The sequence below is a fragment of the Oncorhynchus tshawytscha genome, linkage group LG19 (genome assembly GCF_018296145.1).
Source record: "Oncorhynchus tshawytscha isolate Ot180627B linkage group LG19, Otsh_v2.0, whole genome shotgun sequence".
NCBI lineage: Eukaryota > Metazoa > Chordata > Actinopteri > Salmoniformes > Salmonidae > Oncorhynchus > Oncorhynchus tshawytscha.
Genome location: NC_056447.1, coordinates 59,862,027 through 59,884,685, shown reverse-complemented (window position 1 = coordinate 59,884,685; position 22,659 = coordinate 59,862,027). Strand labels below are relative to the sequence as shown.

The window sequence follows — 22,659 nt, the reverse complement described above, 5'->3', positions numbered from 1 at the left end:
GGGGTGCTATTAAAATTTTTGGATGAAAAACGTTCCCGTTTTAAACAAGATATTTTGTCACGAAAAGATGCTCGACTATGCATATAATTGACAGCTTTGGAAAGAAAACACTCAAAACTGCAAAGATAATGTCTGTGAGTGCCACAGAACTAATTCTACAGGCGAAACCAAGATGAAATGTCATACAGGAAGTGCGCCAGATTTTCAATGCGCTGTGTTCCAATGTCTCCTTATATGGCTGTGAATGCGCCAGGAATGAGCCTAAACTTTCTGTCGTTTCCCCAAGGTGTCTGCAGCATTGTGACGTATTTGTAGGCAAATCATTGGAAGATTGACCTTAAGAGACTACATCTACCAGGTGGCCGCTTGGGGTCCTCCGTTGCAATTATTGCGTAATCTCCAGCTACGTGTATTTTTCGTTTGCTTCGAGGAGAAACACAGCTGCCACGAATGATTTATCATCGAATAGATATGTGAAAAACACCTTGAGGATTGATTCTAAACAACGTTTGCCATGTTTCCGTCGATATTATGGAGTTAATTTGGTAAAAAGTTCGGCGTTGTAGAGACTGCATTTTCAGATTTCTTTCTTAGCCAAACGTGATGAATAAAACGGAGCGATTTCTCCTACACAAGTAATCTTTTTGGGAAAACTGAATATTTGCTATCTAACTGAGAGTCTCCTCATTGAAAACATCCGAAGTTCTTCAAAGGTAAATGATTTTATTTGAATGCTTTTCTTGTTTTTGTGAAAATGTTGCCTGCTGAATGCTAGGCTTAATGCTATGCTAGCTATCAATACTCTTACACAAATGCTTGTGTAGCTATGGTTGTAAAGCATATTTTGAAAATCTGAGATGACAGTGTTGTTAACAAAAGGCTAAGCTTGTGAGCCAATATATTTATTTCATTTCATTTGCGATTTTCATGAATAGAAAACGTTGTGTTATGCTAATGCATTATAGTTTAAGTATTTTTCTGTCGATTTCTCAGCCAAGCAGGATGAACAAACGTGACGTTTTTTCGCCTACAAAAATATTATTTTTGAAAAAAAGGAACATTTGCTATCTAACTGGGAGTCTCCTGAGTGAAAGCATCTGAAGTTCTTCAAAGGTAAATGATTTAATTGGGTTGCTTTTCTTATTTTCGTGAAAATGTTGCCTGCTGCCAGCACAGCCTAGCATAGCATTATGCTATGCTAAACTTACACAAATGCTTGTCTAGCGTTGGCTGTAACGCATATTTTGAAAATCTGAGATGACAGTGTTGTTAACAAAAGGCTAAGCTTGTGTTTGAATATATTTATTTCATTTCATTTGCGATTTTCATGAATAGGAAACGTTGCGTTATGGTAATGAGCTTGAGGCTATGATTACGCTCCCGGATACGGGATAGCTCGTCGCTAGAGGTTAAAGGCACAGTCAACTTAGAGTATGTTAAACTTTTACACCCAGGAATTGTGATACAGTAAATTATAAGTTAAATAATTTGTCTGTAAACAATTGTTGAAAAATAACGTGTCCCTGCACAAAGTAGCTGTCCTAACCGACTTGCCAAAAACGAGTTTTAATGACTCCATCCTAAGTGTATGTAAACTTCTGACTTCAACTGTACATACCAGGTGTTACGGTATGTTTTAAACCAGGTACTTACCAGGTTTTAAATAAGGTACATCTAATTAAGGTACGTACCAGGTGTTACAGTCCATATTGATGCTCTGTCCAGGTGCATAGGCTCTGTTGTTATGGTAACACGGACACTGCTCTGGAGTGATGCACTCTCTCCTATGTCGAACCTGAATCAAACAATCAATTAAGTTTTTAAAACCATTTTTTAAAACAGGGACTGACCAGGTGACTGGTGGCTGGACTCTCTGGCCAATCAGTTACATGTATCTATCACTTAGTTCACACCCTGACAGACAGACAGACAGACAGACAGACAGACAGACAGACAGACAGACAGACAGACAGACAGACAGACAGACAGACAGACAGACAGACAGACAGACTGTCAGACAGACACAGACCTTGACTAGGACGTAGGTTAGTGTCAAGGTCAGGGTTAGAGGTCAGGGATACGGACCGTGCCATTTGGACAGAGACTGCCGAGGATACAGGCCAGACTGAAACAGTATTTATTTGGTGTTGTATTTTGTTAGGATCCCCATTAGCTGTTGCTAATCAGCAGCTACTCTTCATGGGGTCCAAACAAAACATGAAACATTACATAATACTAGAAACGTGCATGCCCCGCCCACCTGAGGATCTCCTTTACAGCCATCTATTTCCTGTTTGAGGGCTGCAAAATCCACTTGTTGACTTAAATCACGTTGGATTCAGTGAGGAAAATCCAATCAGGAAGTGCCTCTTATTTTGAAACCTCTCTGTTCCTAAGCATGCCTATCCTCCATTTAAAGGGATATCAACCAGATTCCTTTTTCTATGGCTTCCCTAAGGTGTCAACAGTCTTTAGACAGTTTCAGGCTTTTATTTTGAAAAATGAGCGTGAAGGATCACATTGCGTAAGTGGATAGGTGGGGGCTCTCAGAGTGAATTTTGCGCAACTGAGTAAATTGGCCAATGTTTCTCCCGCTGTTATTGAAAAAGCTACACACTCGGTTGATATATTATCGAATGTATATTTTAAAAACAACTTGAGGATTGATTATAAAAAACGTTTGACATGTTTCTGTGGACATTATGGATATTAGTTGGAATATACGTCTGCATTGTCATGACCACTCTTTCCTGTGGATTTCTGAACATAACGCGACAAACAAACGTTGGTATTTTGGGTATAAAAATAATCTTTATGGAACAAAAGGAACATTTGTTGTGTAACTGGGAGTCTCGTGAGTAAAAACATCCGAAGATCATCAAAGGAATTGCTTTTCTGATTTTCGTGACCTAGCTACTTAATGCTTAGTGTACATAATGTTATGCGATGCTGTCGATAAACTTACTCAAACGCTTGGATTGCGTTCGCTGTAAAGCATGATTTCAAAATCTGAGACGACAGATGGATTAACAAAAGGCTAAACTGTGTTTTGCAATATTGCACTTGTGATTTCATGAATATGAATATTTTTTTGTAATATTATTTGAATGTGGCGCAATGCTATTCAGCGGTTGCTGATGACAATTATCCCGGTAACGGGATGGGTAGCGTCACTGACTTGCCTTGTTAATTACATAAAAATAAATAAAACATTTAAAAACTCTGGGACCAGGGTCAGTATACAGACCAAACTCTGGAAACAGGGTCAGGGTACAGACCAAACTCTGGAAACAGGGACAGTATACAGACCAAACTCTGGAAACAGGGTCAGGGTACAGACCAAACTCTGGGACCAGGGTCAGTATACAGACCAAACTCTGGAAACAGGGTCAGGGTACAGACCAAACTCTGGAAACAGGGACAGTATACAGACCAAACTCTGGAAACATGGTCAGGGTACAGACCAAACCCTGGAACCAGGGTCAGTATACAGACAAACTCTGGAAACAGGGGCCGGGTACAGACCAAACTCTGGAAACAGGGGCCGGGTACAGACCAAACTCTGGAAACAGAGGCCGGGTACAGACAAAACTCTGGAAACAGGATCAGAGTACAGACAAAACTCTGGAAACAGGGTCAGGGTACAGACAACTCTGGAACCAGGGTCAGGATACAGACCAAACTCTGGAACCAGGGTAAGGGTACAGACTAAACTCTGTGGACCAGGGTCAGGTTACAGACCAAACTCTGGGGACCACATTCAGGAACAATACCAAATTCTGTGGAACAGGGTAAGGGTACAGATCTAAATCTGGAACCATGGTCAGGGTACAGACAACTCTGGAACCAGGGTTAGGATACAGACCAAACCCTGGAACCAGGGTCAGTATACAGACCAAACTCTGGAAACAGGGTCAGGGTACAGACCAAACTCTGGAAACAGGGACAGTATACAGACCAAACTCTGGAAACAGGGTCAGGGTACAGACCAAACCCTGGAACCAGGGTCAGTATACAGACAAACTCTGGAAACAGGGGCCGGGTACAGACCAAACTCTGGAAACAGGGGCCGGGTACAGACCAAACTCTGGAAACAGAGGCCGGGTACAGACAAAACTCTGGAAACAGGATCAGAGTACAGACAAAACTCTGGAAACAGGGTCAGGGTACAGACAACTCTGGAACCAGGGTTAGGATACAGACACCACTCTGGAAACAGTGACAGGGTACAGACCAAACTATAGAACCAGGGTCAGGGTACAGACCAAACCCTGGAACCAGGGTCAGTATACAGACCAAACTCTGGAAACAGGGTCAGTGTACAGACCACACTCTGGAAACAGGGTCAGGGTACAGACCAAACTCTGGAAACAGGATCAGTGTACAGACCACACTCTGGAACCAGGGTCAGGGTACAGACCAAACTCTGGAACCAGGGTCAGGATACAGACCAAACTCTGGAACCAGGGTCAGGATACAGACTAAACTCTGTGGACCAGGGTCAGGTTACAGACCAAACTCTGGGGACCACATTCAGGAACAATACCAAACTCTGTGGAACAGGGTAAGGGTACAGATCTACATCTGGAACCATGGTCAGTATAAAGATCAAATTCCGGGACCATGGTCAGTATACAGACCAAACTCTGGGAACCAAAATCAGGATACAAACCAAACTCTGGGAACCAGAGGCAGGTTACAGACCAAACTCTGGGAACCAGGGTCAGGATACAGACCAAACTCTAGGGACCAGGGTCAGGTTACAGGCCAAATTCTGGAAACAGGGTCAGGACACAGACCAAACCCTGGAACCAGGGTCAGTATACAGACAAACTCTGGAAACAGGGTCAGGGTACAGACCAAACCCTGGAACCAGGGTCAGTATAATGACAAACTCTGGAAACAGGGGCCGGGTACAGACCAAACTCTGGAAACAGGGGCCGGGTACAGACCAAACTCTGGAAACAGGGGCCGGGTACAGACAAAACTCTGGAAACAGGGGCAGAGTACAGACAAAACTCTGGAAACAGGGTCAGGGTACAGACAACTCTGGAACCAGGGTTAGGATACAGACACCACTCTGGAAACAGTAACAGGGTACAGACCAAACTATAGAACCAGGGTCAGGGTACAGACCAAACCCTGGAACCAGGGTCAGTATACAGACCAAACTCTGGAAACAGGGTCAGTGTACAGACCAAACTCTGGAAACAGGGTCAGTGTACAGACCAAACTCTGGAACCAGGGTCAGGGTACAGACCAAACTCTGGAACCAGGGTCAGGGTACAGACCAAACTCTGGAACCAGGGTCAGGGTACAGACCAAACTCTGGAACCAGGGTCAGGGTACAGACCAAACTCTGGAAACAGGGTCAGTATACAGACCAAACTCTGGAAACAGGGTCAGGGTACAGACCAAACTCTGGAACCAGGGTGAGGATACAGACCAAACTCTGGAACCAGGGTCAGGATACAGACCAAACTCTGGAACCAGGGTCAGGGTACAGACCAAAGTCTGGAACCCGGGTCAGGTCACAGACCAAACTCTGGAAACAGGGTAAGGGTACAGATCTAAATCTGAAACCATGGTCAGGGTACAGACAACTCTGGAACCAGGGTTAGGATACAGACCAAGCCCTGGAACCAGGGTCAGTATACAGACCAAACTCTGGAAACAGGGTCAGGGTACAGACCAAACTCTGGAACCAGGGTCAGGATACAGACCAAACTCTGGAACCAGGGTAAGGGTACAGACTAAACTCTGTGGACCAGGGTCAGGTTACAGACCAAACTCTGGGGACCACATTCAGGAACAATACCAAACTCTGTGGAACAGGGTAAGGGTACAGATCTAAATCTGGAACCATGGTTAGGATACAGACCAAACTCTGGAACCAGGGTCAGGGTACAGACCAAACTCTGGAACCAGGGTCAGGATACAGACCAAACTCTGGAACCAGGGTCAGGATACAGACCAAACTCTGGAACCATGGTCAGGATACAGACTAAACTCTGTGGACCAGGGTCAGGGTACGGACCAAACTCTGGAACCAGGGTCAGGATACAGACCAAACTCTGGAACCAGGGTAAGGGTACAGACTAAACTCTGTGGACCAGGGTCAGGTTACAGACCAAACTCTGGGTACCACATTCAGGAACAATTCCAAACTCTGTGGAACAGGGTAAGGGTACAGATCTACATCTGGAACCATGGTCAGTATAAAGATCAAATTCCGGGACCATGGTCAGTATACAGACCAAACTCTGGGAACCAAAATCAGGATACAGACCAAACTCTGGGAACCAGAGGCAGGTTACAGACCAAACTCTGGGAACCAGGGTCAGGATACAGACCAAACTCTAGGGACCAGGGTCAGGTTACAGGCCAAATTCTGGGGACAATGGTCATGATACAGTCAAACTCTGGGGACCAGGGTAATTGTCAGGTTACAGACCATACTTTGGGACCAAAGTCAGGTTACAGACCAAACTCTGGGACCAAAGTCAGGTTACAGACCAAACTCTGGGACAAGGGACAGGGAACAGTCCAAACTCTTGTGAACAGGGTCAGGATACAGACCAAAGTCTGGGGACCAGGGTCAGGGTACAGACCAAACTCTGGGGACCAGGGTTGGGGGTGTACAGTCCAAACTCTGGGGACCAGGGTCAGGGCACAGACCAAAGTCTGGGGACCAGGGTCAGGCTACAGACCAAAGTCTGGGGACAATTGTCAGGTTACAGACCAATTTCTGGGAACCATGGTCAGTATAAAAACCAAACTCTGGGACCAGGGCCAGAGTACAGACCAAACTCTGGAACCATGGTCAGTGTGCAGACCAAACTCTGGGTACCAGGGTCAGGGTACCGAACAAATTCTGGGGACCAGGTTCAGGGTACAGACCAAACCCTGGGGACCAGGGTCAGGATACAGACCAAACTCTGGGGACCAGGGTCAGGATACAGACCAAACTCTGGGGACCAGGGTCAGGATACAGACCAAACTCTGTGGACCAGGGTCAGGAAACAGACCAAACTGTGGGACCAGGGTCAGGTTACAGTCCAAACTCTGGGGAACAGGGTCAAGGTCAGTATACAGACCAAACTCTGGGGACCAGGGTCAGGATACAGACCAAACTCTGTGGACCAGGGTAAGGGTACAGACCAAACTCTGGGGACCAGGGTCAGGATACAAACCAAACTCTGTGGACCAAGGTAAGGGTACAGACCAAACTCTGGGGACTAGGGTACGGGTACAGTCCAAACTCAGGACCAGGGTTAGGGTACAGACCAAACTCTGTGGACCAGGGAAAGGGTACAGACCAAACTCTGGGGACCAGGGTCAGGGTACAGACCAAACTCTGGAGACTAGGGTAAGGGTACAGACCAAACTCTGGGGACCATGATACGGGTCAGGTTACAGACCAAACTCTGGGGACCAGGGTAAGGGTCAGGTTACAGACCAAACTCTGGTACAGACCAAACTCTGGGGACCCGGGTCAGGATACAGACCAAACTCTGGGGACCAGGGTCAGGGTACAGACCAAACTCTGGGGACCAGGGTCAGGGTACAGACCAAACTCTGGGGACCAGGGTCAGGGTACAGACCAAACTCTGGGGAGTAGGGTAAGGGTATAGACCAAACTCTGGGGAGTAGGGTAAGGGTACAGACCAAACTCTGGGGAGTAGGGTAAGGGTACAGACCAAACTCTGGGGACCTAGGTAAGGGTCAGGTTACAGACCAAACTCTGGGGACCAGGGTTAGGGTCAGGTTACAGACCAAACTCTGGGGACCAGGGTCAGGGTACAGACCAAACTCTGGGGACCAGGGTCAGGGTACAGACCAAACTCTGGGGACCAGGGTCAGGGTACAGACCAAAATCTGGGGACCAGGTTAAGGGTCAGAGTATGTGTGCTGCTGAATCAAATAATCACCTCATCATTAAGCTTTGATTATTTGAATCAGCTGTGTAGTGCTAGGGCAATAACCAAGACTTGCTCCTTGGGGTGGCCCCAGGACCCAGTTTGGGAAACCATGACCTAGAGACAAATTACTGGGTGGCTTAGTATTTCTCAGTAAGGCCTAGACAATCAATAGTTTCTACTGTTCTAAACCATTGTTACTCAGCCCTGTTTGAGTTTTTGACCACCCTATATTGGTCTCCAGCCCCAAATTTCTAAGGTTCTCCACTATGAGCTCTAAAGTGAATTTAAAAAAAAAAAAAAATTATTTCACCTTTATTTAACCAGGTAGGCCAGTTGAGAACAAGTTCTCATTTGCAACTGCGACCTGGCCAAGATAAAGCATAGCAGTGTGAGCAGACAACACAGAGTTACACATGGAATAAACAATTAACAAGTCAATAACACAGTAGAAAACAAAGGGGGGAGTCTATATACAATGTGTGCAAAAGGCATGAGGAGGTAGGTGAATAATTACAATTTTGCAGATTAACACTGGAGTGATAAATGATCAGATGGTCATGTACAGGTAGAGATATTGGTGTGCAAAAGAGCAAGTAAATAAATAAAAACAGTATGGGGATGAGGTAGGTGAAAATGGGTGGGCTATTTACCAATAGACTATGTACAGCAGCAGCGATCGGTTAGCTGCTCAGATAGCTGATGTTTGAAGTTGGTGAGGGAGATAAAAGTCTCCAACTTCAGCGATTTTTGCAATTCGTTCCAGTCACAGGCAGCAGAGTACTGGAACGAAAGGCGGCCAAATGAGGTGTTGGCTTTAGGGATGATCAGTGAGATACACCTGCTGGAGCGCGTGCTACGGATGGGTGTTGCCATCATGACCAGTGAACTGAGATAAGGCGGAGCTTTACCTAGCATGGACTTGTAGATGACCTGGAGCCAGTGGGTCTGGCGACGAATATGTAACGAGGGCCAGCCGACTAGAGCATACAGGTCGCAGTGGTGGGTGGTATAAGGTGCTTTAGTGACAAAACGGATGGCACTGTGATAGACTGCATCCAGTTTGCTGAGTAGAGTGTTGGAAGCCATTTTGTAGATGACATCGCCGAAGTCGAGGATCGGAAGGATAGTCAGTTTTACTAGGGTAAGCTTGGCGGCGTGAGTGAAGGAGGCTTTGTTGCGGAATAGAAAGCCGACTCTTGATTTGATTTTCGATTGGAGATGTTTGATATGAGTCTGGAAGGAGAGTTTGCAGTCTAGCCAGACACCTAGGTACTTATAGATGTCCACATATTCAAGGTCGGAACCATCCAGGGTGGTGATGCTAGTCGGGCATGCGGGTGCAGGCAGCGATCGGTTGAAAAGCATGCATTTGGTTTTACTAGCGTTTAAGAGCAGTTGGAGGCCACGGAAGGAGTGTTGTATGGCATTGAAGCTTGTTTGGAGGTTAGATAGCACAGTGTCCAATGACGGGCCGAAAGTATATAGAATGGTGTCGTCTGCGTAGAGGTGGATCAGGGAATCGCCCGCAGCAAGAGCAACATCATTGATATATACAGAGAAAAGAGTCGGCCCGAGAATTGAACCCTGTGGCACCCCCATAGAGACTGCCAGAGGACCGGACAGCATGCCCTCCGATTTGACACACTGAACTCTGTCTGCAAAGTAATTGGTGAACCAGGCAAGGCAGTCATCCGAAACACAGAGGCTACTGAGTCTGCCGATAAGAATATGGTGATTGACAGAGTCGAAAGCCTTGGCAAGGTCAATGAAGACGGCTGCACAGTACTGTCTTTTATCGATGGCGGTTATGATATCGTTTAGTACCTTGAGTACAACACAGTGGGTCTGTCATCGTTCTGAATGTGGTATAGATGTCGTTTAAGACTGCATTCTAGTTTTGTTTTGTGTCTCTCCAATATAGAGTTTGTGACAAACAAGGCACTCAATCATATAAAACACATTTACAGTATCCTGTTGGACTTTCTGCCTGATTGGAGCCCCGAATGCCTATTTGACACCAGCGCCTGAGAATAAGATCAGGCGCTGATCTAAAAACCCTGTATTGTAGGTTAGCATATGGTTAACAGTTAACTACCTAAAGTGCCAATAGAAGCTGAAACAATCTAGATAATAGGCACTTGCCTAGAATGGAAACATCCCTTATGAACACAGCAAAATAGTTCATTACACAAAGCATCATAATGGAATGAAAACATGAAATAAGAAGAAATAAGAATTTAAAGTCATAAGACATGGCCAGATATGGAATTATTACCACATACTAACTACACTACAGCCTCTGAATGAGTGTCAATTTCAGGGTCAGGTTTGGGGATAGTGTTGGGGCCAGGTTTGAGCTCAGAGTCAGGGTTAGGTTAGAGGAAAATTTACCTCAAAGAGGACAGGCAATGCAGAGACACATGTTCTCTAATTCTATTGCTCCTAGCGATACATCTTTATAAATGTTGTTAAGTGAGAGGTAAGAAAACAGCCAAGTCTTAGTAACCTCTAGGTGCTGGGGTTAGGGTTAGGGCAAGGATCAAAGGCAAGGCTTAGTAGCTAGGTGCTGGGGTTAGGTTTAAGGTGAAGGAGGGGTTTGAATTAGGGCCAGGTTTAAGGTTAAGGTAACAGCTGGTGCAAAGGTTAGGTTCGGGGTTAAGGTTAGGGCCAAGACCTGGTCTTTAACCTCTGTCTAAAGGCAATCTTCATGAGTGTTGAGGTCACAGAAAACAACCGAGCAGTACCCTGTCTTCTCCGAACTGTCCGGCAGATGGAGACAGAAGCTCCTATGTGAACTAGCAGTCCACCTGTCTTCTCCAAACTGTCCAGCAGATGGAGCCAGAGGCTCCTATATGTCCATGGATTTCTCTAATACTTGTCATTCAGACCTGTGGGATCAATACAACGTTTGGAGAAGACAGGGTACTGCTAGTTGGTTCTCTGTGACCTCTACACTCATGAAGATTGCATTTAGACAGACAAAGGAGAAGATTGTGGACTACAGGAAAAAGAGGACCGAGCACGCTCCCATTCTCATCGATGCTGCTACAGTGCAGGTTGAGAGCTTCAAGTTCCTTGGTATCCACATCACCAACAAACTAACTTGGTCCAAACACACTAAGACAGTCGTGAAGAGTGCACAACAAAACATATTCCCCCTCAGGACAGTGAAAAGATTTGGCATGGGTCCTCAGATCCTCAAAAGGCTCTACAGCTGCACCATCAAGAACATCCTGACTGGTTTTATCACTGCATGGTATGCCAAATGCTCGGCCTCCGACCGCAAGGCACTACAGAGGGTAGTGCGAACGGCCCAGTACATTACTGGGGAAAGCTTCCTGCCATCCAGGACCTCTATACCAGGCGGTGTCAGAGGAAGGCCCCAAAAATGGTCAAAGGCTCCAGCCATCCTAGTCATAGACTGTTCTCTCTGCTACCTCACAGTAAGCGGTAACGGAGAGCCAAGTCTAGGTCCAAGAGGCTTCTAAACAGCTTCTACCCCTAAGCCATAAGACTCCTGAACACCTAATCAGGGTCGGGGTCAGGGTTAGGGTCAGGGTCGGGTCGGGGTTAGGGTCAAGGATTGAGGTTGCGGTCAGAGCTAGGGTTTGGCTTGGGGTCAGGGTTAGGGTAGGGTTAAGGTCAGGATCAGGGTCAGGGTCGGGTCAGGGTTAGGGTCAAGGTCGGGGTTAAGGTTGGGGTCAGAGTTAGGGTTAGGGTCAGGGTAAGGGTTAGGGTAAGGGTTAGGGTCAGGACGTGGTTGGGTTTAGGGTGGGGGTTAAGGTTAAGGTTAAGGTTGGAGTTAGGGTCAGGGTCAGGGTTGGGGTTAAGGTCAGGGTTGGGGTTAGTGCCAGGGTTGGGGTTAGGGTTAGGGTTGGGGTTAGGGTCAGTGTACGTACCGTGCCGTTGGGACAGAGACACCCGGGGATACAGGCCAGACTGAGACAGGGTAAGTCCAGATTCTGACAGGTTCTAGAACACTCCAGACCCTCCTCCCCTCCCTCACACCCAACACGCCTCAGAGGGGGGATACAGGTAGCCGCACGGCGCTCTGGACACATAAACACATATAAAGCTCAGGACCTAGAAAGTTATATTGTACGAGAAATTCTACTTTGAACAATATTACTTTTAACAATATAATAAAATATGTATTACTTTTAACAATATAGTATATATTAATACATAATACTTTATTAGTTCATGCAGAGATATTAAATACATGCACACGTACACAGACAGACAGACAGACAGACAGACAGACAGACAGACAGACAGACAGACAGACAGACAGACAGACAGACAGACAGACAGACAGACAGACAGACAACAGACAGACAGACAAGCACATACACTCACTCAGGTATGCACACGCCACACACAAACACACACAGACACACAGACACACAATACCTCTGGAGGGTGGCTGGTCATCCTGGAAGAACATGTCAGACAGCATAAATCCACTCATCTCAGTAGAGCTGCAGCTCATAGATCCGTTCTCACAGTAACTACACACACACACACGCACACACACATGTCAGTTTGGGTAAAAGTGTGTTTGAGTGTGTGCTTTATTCTATAGCTAGAGGACTAGAGTCAAGTATAATTTCTGTCTTTATCTGTTGTGGTCTAGTACTGTCTGTCTGTCTTCATCTGTTGTGGTCTAGTACTGTCTTTATCTGTTGTGGTCTAGTACTGTATTTATCTGTTGTGGTCTAGTACTGTCTATACCTGTTGTGGTCTTGTACTGTCTGTCTGTCTTTATCTGTTGTGGTCTAGTACTGTCTTTATCTGTTGTGGTCTATTACTGTCTTTTTTGTTGTCGTCTTGAAAAAGAAGGGTCAACACTGCAAATATTGACTCTTTGCATCAACTTCATGTAATTGTCAATAAAAGCCTTTGACACTTATGACATGCTTGTAATTATACTTCAGTATTCCATAGTAACATCTGACAAAAATATCTAAAAACACTGAAGCAGCAAACTTTGTGAAAATTCATATTTGTGTCATGCTCAAAACTTTTGGCCACGACTGTATAGCTAGAGGACTCCTGGGCCCTCATTTATCAACCGTGTGTTTTGTGTGTAAGCACAAATCTATGTATTAATCATAAATGGGATCATTTCCAAGCAAAGCGTGAGATTGATCAACATGAATGTTTGCTTCAGGTTGTGCATACATGTATGCCCAGTCATGACCATAAGAAAGCACAGTGCCAAGTTGTGGAATACCTGCACTTCAAGCATGAATGGGAAAAATATACATGAATGTTGAAAATGTGTGAACTATTTGAAAAGAAAAAGCTTCCAGTCTTAATGTGCAGGTGGTATGTGATACAGAAAATATGCTACTCAATGTGGTGGCAAGGTGGAACACACGACTCGTTCATTCTGCAGAACAGCAATGTTTGCCTGTTCACCTACAGGAGGGAGCTGTTGAGGATGGATGGCTTATTGGTGTGTGTAACCTAAACATTTGAAGAATATTTGCCATTTCTAAAACAACTTGAAATGGCATAATGGTCCTCCCTTTGTAGCTATGTCTTCATTTTCACAGGTCAAACCAGAACTGAGAGAGCCAAACAAAAATGTTTGGTTGTATTTTTACAGGTCAAACCAGAACTGAGAGAGCCAAATAAACATGTTTGGTTGTATTTTTACAGGTCAAACCAGAACTGAGAGAGCCAAATAAAAATGTTTGGTTGTATTTTTACAGGTCAAACCAGAACTGAGAGAGCCAAATAAAAATGTTTGGTTGTATTTTTACAGGTCAAACCAGAACTGAGAGAGCCAAATAAAAATGTTTGGTTGTATTTTTACAGGTCAAACCAGAACTGAGAGAGCCATATAAAAATGTTTGGTTATCAAACATATCACTAGCACCTCTGGTTCAGTCACTAGCACCTCTGGTTCAGTCACTAGCACCTCTGGTTCAGTCACTAGCACCTCTGGTTCAGTCACTAGCACCTCTGGTTCAGTCACTAGCACCTCTGGTTCAGTCACTAGCACCTCTGTTTCAGTCACTAGCACCTCTGTTTCAGCCACTAGCACCTCTGTTTCAGTCACTAGCACCTCTGTTTCAGTCACTAGCACCTCTGTTTCAGACACTAACACCTCTGTCTCAGTCACTAGCACTTCTGTTTGTCACTAGCACCTCTGTTTCAGTCACTAGCACCTCTGTTTCAGTCACTAGCACCTCTGTTTCAGTCACTAGCACCTCTGTTTCAGTCACTAGCACCTCTGTTTCAGTCACTAGCACCTCTGTTTCAGTCACTAGCACCTCTGTTTCAGACACTAACACCTCTGTTTCAGACACTAACACCTCTGTTTCACTCACTAGCACCTCTGTTTCAGTCACTAGCACCTCTGTTTCAGTCACTAGCACCTCTGTTTCAGTCACTAGCACCTCTGTTTCAGTCACTAGCACCTCTGTTTCAGACACTAACACCTCTGTTTCAGTCACTATCGCCTCTGTTTCAATCTCTGACTGCACCGTTATAGCTATTTCATTGTACAGCTATGTATATTCCCCAATGGCTTGAAAGCAATGATTTTGACCATATATGGTTAATTATGGGTGTTTCAAAAAGCCAAAAGCAAGGTCGTGCATGAGCACTATGGCTGAGAAAGATCATATTTATTAATGGTTATCTCCTCTGTGTGTATGACACTCGTAGGATTGTTTGAACATCATATATCCTGTCGTAAGTAGTATTTTAGAATAGTTTCTACGCAACATTGATAAATGAGGGCCCTGATATCTGTAGTATGATTTTTGTCTTTATCTGTTGTGTTCTAGTGCTGTTTTTTTGCTAGCTACTTTAAGTGCTGCCTGTCTTTCTTCCCAGTAGCCTACCTGGTGTGTGAACTGCTGACTGCTCATAACTTGCATATGATTGTTGCCGCAACAGGAGGTTGGTGGCACCTTAATTGGGGAGGATGGTCTCATCTTAATAACTGGAGCGGAATAATTGGAATGGTATCAAATACATCAAACACATGGTGCTTCGTTCCGGCAGTTATTAAGAGCCGTTCTCCACTCAGCAGCCTCCTGTGAATGATACATCAACCAGGATCAAGGGGCAGGGCAATTTGTGGCTTTTTGCTTTTTGTAACCTCAGTCTAGGTTAGAAAACTAAGACCGTCGTCGAAACTAAGACGGTTATTCCGAGTTGTTCTGCCAAGTTGTTCTGTGTAGTTGTTCAAGGAAGGAAAGAGAGGCTCCGCACCACTCTCTCCCTTGAGTGTCTTACTTAGTTATTTACAATTTGCAATTGTGTTGCTTTGTCAACTATGTGTGTGGTTTCTATACCTGTTCACTCCTCTCCCTGTAGGCTTTACAGACGCTCCCCACCCCTTGGCTGCAACCATTCTAATGTAGTGTACTCTGCGCACACAACCCATGTGGAATTCCTGGTCTCTGGCAGCTTTACAGACGCTCCACACCCCTTGGCTGCAACCATTCTAATGTAGTGTACCCTGCGCACACAACCCATGTGGAATTCCTGGTCTCTGACAGCATTTGGAACTGCCAATCTGTGGTCAAGAACTCCAAGACCATCTCAGCCTATGCTGCCCTTCAGTCACTTGACTTATTGGCCCTGACAGAGACATATGGATCACCCCAGAGAACATTGCTTCACCAGCTGTTCTCTCTTCATCTGACTAAGTTTTCTCTCATAGTCTGACTAAGTTTTCTCTCACTGTTATTTGTCCACTCAAGCGTAACACTATTATAATCTATCGCCCACCAGGTGCCTTTAGAGTTTCACAATGTGCATTACACCTTGACGATACGTTAACGGTCTTCATACTTGGCGACTTCAACCTCCGATATATGACTTCAATTCATTTATTTCCAACTCTATATTTCCCCTACTTGCCTCTTTGACCTCACCCTATACCAGAGGCTGTTCTCCTACTAATTTCACTTGCAACCCCCCTCCAGGTCTCTTTTCTCCTACTAATTTAACTTGCAACCCCCCTCTGTCTCTGATCACTACTATGTTTCCTTTTCTGTCTCCCTTTCCTCCAACCCTGCCCACTCAGCTCCTACCCAGATGGTCTCTCTCTCTCTCCCACTACTCTCTCCTCTTCTATCCTATCATCTAGGGGCGTCAGGGTAGCCTAGTGGTTAGAGTGTTGGACTAGGTTGCAAGTTCAAATCCCGAGCTGACAAGGTACAAATCTGTCGTTCTGCCCCTGAACAGGCAGTTAACCCACTGTTTCTAGGCCGTCATTGAAAATAAGAATTTCATCTTAACCGACTTGCCTAGTTAAATAACGGTAAAATAAAAATTTTAAATTCTCCCTTCTGTCTCTTGATTCTCTCTCTTCAACCCTACTCTCCTCCCTTTCCACATCCTGTCCCCTTTCCTCCCTGATGGCTAGGCCCTCTCCCCCTGCTTGGAGGAAAGGTTCTCGGGACGTTATCATCCTTCCACTCCCTTTTCAACACCTTCTCTTCCTATGTGTCTGTTGTTAAAGCCACTTTCTATCACTCAACATCTCTAACCCTAGAAAACTATGTTAAACCTTCTCCCCCCTCCCTCCTCTCTAAATACGCTCCTCATTCACTCAGCCCATTGAGTCTACTGGTCCCACTCAGGAGGGTAGGTTGCGCTCAACCCAGCCCCAGCTCTTTTATGTCCTGGCACTCCAATGGTGGAACCAGCTTCCCCCTTAAGCTAGTACAGCAGAGTCCCTGCCCATCTTCCTCCTGAAGCTAGGACAGCAGAGTCCATGCCCATCTCCCGAAAACATCTGAAAACCTACCTCTTCAAAGAGTATCTTAAATAATCCCCCCCCCTGTATTATTTTTAGAACAATGTATTTGGTGAACTAACCCTGTATAAACAGTGTACTAACATCCACACCTCCTTCCCTTGTTCTTCTATCTCTGACTCTACTGACCACGTCTTTCTTCTATCTCTGACTCTACTGACCACGTATTTCTTCTATCTCTGACTCTACTGACCACGTCTTTTATCTATCTCTGACACTACTGACCACGTCTTCTATCTCTGACTCTACTGACCACGTCTTTTATCTATCTCTGACACTACTGACCACGTCTTCTATCTCTGACTCTACTGACCACGTCTTTCTTCTATCGCTGAATCTACTGACCACGTATTTCTTCTATCTCTGACTATACTGACCATGTCTTCTATCTCTGACTATACTGATCACCTCTTCTATCTCTGACTCTACTGACAACGTCTTTCTCCTATCTCTGACTCTACTGACCATGTCTTCTATCTCTGACTCTACTGACAACGTCTTTCTTCTATCTCTGACTCTACTGACCATGTCTCATATCTATCTCTGACTCTACTGACCACGTCTTCTATCCCTGACTCTACTGACCATGTCTTCTATCTCTGACTCTACTGACCACATCTTCTATCTATCTCTGACTCTACTGACCATGTCTTCTATCTCTGACTATACTGACAACGTCTTTCTTCTATCTCTGACTCTACTGACCATGTCTTCTATCTCTGACTATACTGACAACGTCTTTCTTCTATCTCTGACTCTACTGACCATGTCTTCTATCTCTGAATCTACTGACAACGTATTTCTTCTATCTCTGACTATACTGACAACGTCTTCTATCTCTGACTCTACTGACCATGTCTTCTATCTCTGACTCTGCTGACAACGTATTTCTTCTATCTCTGACTCTACTGACCATGTCTTCTATCTCTGACTCTACTGACAACGTATTTCTTCTATCTCTGACTCTACTGACCATGTCTTCTATCTCTGACTCTACTGACCATGTCTTCTATCTCTGACTCTACTGACAACGTCTTCTATCTCTGACTCTACTGACCATGTCTTCTATCTCTGACTCTACTGACCACGTCTTCTATCTCTGACTCTACTGACCATGTCTTCTATCTCTGACTCTACTGACAACGTATTTCTTCTATCTCTGACTCTACTGACCATGTCTTCTATCTCTGACTATACTGACCACGTCTTCTATCTCTGACTCTACTGACAACGTCTTTCTCCTATCTCTGACTCTACTGACCATGTCTTCTATCTCTGACTATACTGACAACGTCTTTCTTCTATCTCTGACTCTACTGACCATGTCTTCTATCTCTGACTATACTGACCACGTCTTCTATCTCTGACTCTACTGACAACGTCTTTCTCCTATCTCTGACTCTACTGACCATGTCTTCTATCTCTGACTATACTGACAACGTCTTTCTTCTATCTCTGACTCTACTGACCATGTCTTCTATCTCTGACTCTACTGACCACGTCTTCTATCTCTGACTCTACTGACCATGTCTTCTATCTCTGACTCTACTGACAACGTATTTCTTCTATCTCTGACTCTACTGACCATGTCTTCTATCTCTGACTATACTGACAACGTCTTTCTTCTATCTCTGACTCTACTGACCATGTCTTCTATCTCTGACTCTACTGACCATGTCTCATATCTATCTCTGACTCTACTGACCACATCTTCTATCTATCTCTGACACTACTGACCACGTCTTCTATCTATCTCTGACACTACTGACCACGTCTTCTATCTATCTCTGACACAACTGACCACGTCTTCTATCTATCTCTGACACAACTGACCACATCTTCTATCTATCTCTGACACAACTGACCACGTCTTCTACCCATCTCTGACACTACTGACCACGTCTTCTATCTATCTCTGACACTACTGACCACGTCTTCTATCTATCTCTGACTCTACTGACCACGTCTTCTATCTATGTCTGACTCTACTGACCACGTCTTCTATCTCTGACTCTACTGACCACGTCTTCTATCTCTGACTCTACTGACCACGTCTTCAATCTCCGACTCTACTGACCACGTCTCATATCTATCTCTGACTCTACTGACCACGTCTTCTATCTCTGACTCTACTGACCACGTCTTCTATCTCTGACTCTACTGACCACGTCTTCTTTCTATCTCTGACTCTACTGACCACGTCTTCTATCTCTGACTCTACTGACCACGTCTTCTATCTCTGACTCTACTGACCACGTCTTCTATCTATCTCTGACACTACTGACCACGTCTTCTATCTATCTCTGACAATACTGACCACGTCTTCTATCTATCTCTGACACAACTGACCACGTCTTCTATCTATCTCTGACACAACTGACCACGTCTTCTATCTATCTCTGACACAACTGACCACGTCTTCTACCCATCTCTGACACTACTGACCACGTCTTACTATCTATCTCTGACATCTACTGACCACGTCTTTCTTCTATCTCTGACTCTACTGACCATGTCTTCTATCTCTGACTATACTGACCACGTCTTCTTCTATCTCTGACTCTACTGACAACGTCTTTCTCCTATCTCTGACTCTACTGACCATGTCTTCTATCTCTGACTCTACTGACAACGTCTTTCTTCTATCTCTGACTCTACTGACCATGTCTCATATCTATCTCTGACTCTACTGACCACGTCTTCTATCCCTGACTCTACTGACCATGTCTTCTATCTCTGACTCTACTGACCACATCTTCTTCTATCTCTGACTCTACTGACCACGTTTCTATCTCTGACTCTACTGACAACGTCTTTCTTCTATCTCTGACCCTACTGACCACGTTTCTATCTCTGACTCCACTGACAACGTCTTTCTGCTATCTCTGACTCTATTGACCGGGTCTTCTATCGCTGAATCTACTGACAACGTATTTCTTCTATCTCTGACTCTACTGACCACGTCTTCTATCTCTGACTATACTGACCACGTCTTCTATCTCTGACTCTGCTGACAACGTATTTCTTCTATCTCTGACTCTACTGACCATGTCTTCTATCTCTGACTCTACTGACAACGTATTTCTTCTATCTCTGACTCTACTGACCATGTCTTCTATCTCTGACTCTACTGACCATGTCTTCTATCTCTGACTCTACTGACAACGTCTTCTATCTCTGACTCTACTGACCATGTCTTCTATCTCTGACTCTACTGACCACGTCTTCTATCTCTGACTCTACTGACCATGTCTTCTATCTCTGACTCTACTGACAACGTATTTCTTCTATCTCTGACTCTACTGACCATGTCTTCTATCTCTGACTATACTGACCACGTCTTCTATCTCTGACTCTACTGACAACGTCTTTCTCCTATCTCTGACTCTACTGACCATGTCTTCTATCTCTGACTCTACTGACCATGTCTTCTATCTCTGACTCTACTGACCACGTCTTCTATCTCTGACTCTACTGACCATGTCTTCTATCTCTGACTCTACTGACAACGTATTTCTTCTATCTCTGACTCTACTGACCATGTCTTCTATCTCTGACTATACTGACAACGTCTTTCTTCTATCTCTGACTCTACTGACCATGTCTTCTATCTCTGACTCTACTGACCACGTCTTCTATCTCTGACTCTACTGACCATGTCTTCTATCTCTGACTCTACTGACAACGTATTTCTTCTATCTCTGACTCTACTGACCATGTCTTCTATCTCTGACTATACTGACCACGTCTTCTATCTCTGACTCTACTGACAACGTCTTTCTCCTATCTCTGACTCTACTGACCATGTCTTCTATCTCTGACTCTACTGACAACGTCTTTCTTCTATCTCTGACTCTACTGACCATGTCTCATATCTATCTCTGACTCTACTGACCACGTCTTCTATCCCTGACTCTACTGACCACGTCTTCTATCTCTGACTCTACTGACCACATCTTCTATCTATCTCTGACACTACTGACCACGTCTTCTATCTATCTCTGACACTACTGACCACGTCTTCTATCTATCTCTGACACAACTGACCACGTCTTCTATCTATCTCTGACACAACTGACCACATCTTCTTCTATCTCTGACACTACTGACCACGTCTTCTACCCATCTCTGACACTACTGACCACGTCTTCTATCTATCTCTGACACTACTGACCACGTCTTCTATCTATCTCTGACTCTACTGACCACGTATTCTATCTATGTCTGACTCTACTGACCACGTCTTCTATCTCTGACTCTACTGACCACTTCTATCTCTGACTCTACTGACCACGTCTTCTCTGACTCTCTGACTCTTCTCTATCTCTGACTCTACTGACTCTCATATCTATCTCTGACTCTACTGACCACGTCTTCTATCTCTGACTCTACTGACCTACGACTTCTCTTCTATCTCTGACTCTACTGACCACTTTCTTCTATCTCTGACTCTACTGACCACGTCTTCTATCTCTGACTCTACTGACCACGTCTTCTATCTCTGACTCTACTGACCACGTCTTCTACTCTATCTCTGACTCTACTGACCACGTCTTCTATCTCTGACTCTACTGACCACGTCTTCTATCTCTGACTCTACTGACCACGTCTTCTATCTATCTCTGACTCTACTGACCACGTCTTCTATCTATCTCTGACTCTACTGACCACGTCTTCTCTGATCTCTGACTCTACTGACCACGTCTCTATCTATCTATCTGACTCTACTGACATCGTCTTCTATCTCTGACTCTACTGACCACGTCTTCTTCTATCTCTGACTCTACTGACCATGTCTTCTATCTCTGACTCTACTGACAACGTATTTCTTCTATCTCTGACTATACTGACAACGTCTTCTATCTCTGACTCTACTGACCATGTCTTCTATCTCTGACTCTACTGACAACGTATTTCTTCTATCTCTGACTCTACTGACCATGTCTTCTATCTCTGACTCTACTGACCACGTCTTCTATCTCTGACTCTACTGACCACGTCTTCTATCTCTGACTCTACTGACCATGTCTTCTATCTCTGACTCTACTGACAACGTATTTCTTCTATCTCTGACTCTACTGACCATGTCTTCTATCTCTGACTATACTGACCACATCTTCTATCTCTGACTCTACTGACAACGTCTTTCTCCTATCTCTGACTCTACTGACCATGTCTTCTATCTCTGACTCTACTGACCACTCTGACTCTACTGACCATGTCTTCTATCTCTGACTCTACTGACCATGTCTTCTATCTCTGACTCTACTGACCACGTCTTTTCTATCTCTGACTCTACTGACCATGTCTTCTATCTCTGACTCTACTGACAACGTCTTCTATCTCTGACTCTACTGACCATCTTCTATCTGACTCTACTGACCATGTCTTCTATCTCTGACTCTACTGACCACGTCTTCTATCTCTGACTCTACTGACCATGTCTTCTATCTCTGACCACTCTTCTATCTCTGACTCTACTGACCATGTCTTCTATCTCTGACTCTACTGACAACGTCTTCTTCTATCTCTGACTCTGACACTGACTATCTCTGACTCTACTGACCATGTCTTCTATCTCTGACTCTACTGACCACGTCTTCTATCTCTGACTCTACTGACAACGTCTTTCTATCTCTGACTCTACTGACCATGTCTTCTATCTCTGACTCTATCTGACAACGTCTTTCTTCTATCTCTGACTCTACTGACCATGTCTTCTATCTCTGACTCTACTGACCACGTCTTCTATCTCTGACTCTACTGACCACGTCTTCTATCTCTGACTCTACTGACCACGTCTTCTATCTCTGACTCTACTGACCACGTCTTCTATCTCTGACTCTACTGACCACGTCTTCTATCTCTGACTCTACTGACCACGTCTTCTATCTATCTCTGACTCTACTGACCACGTCTTCTATCTCTGACTCTACTGACCACGTCTTC

The 22,659-nt window shown here is 44.8% G+C and overlaps 1 protein-coding gene across 1 annotated transcript in view; it reads right to left on the bottom strand.

The window, feature by feature from the left end:
* Nucleotides 1-22,659, bottom strand: part of vwf (von Willebrand factor) — a 189,697-nt gene that overhangs the window by 135,673 nt on the left and 31,365 nt on the right. Inside the window, 3 exon segments of the mRNA XM_042302000.1 lie at nucleotides 1,692-1,795; nucleotides 11,822-11,973; nucleotides 12,336-12,433. Of these exon segments, the coding sequence (XP_042157934.1) occupies nucleotides 1,692-1,795; nucleotides 11,822-11,973; nucleotides 12,336-12,433 (354 nt within the window).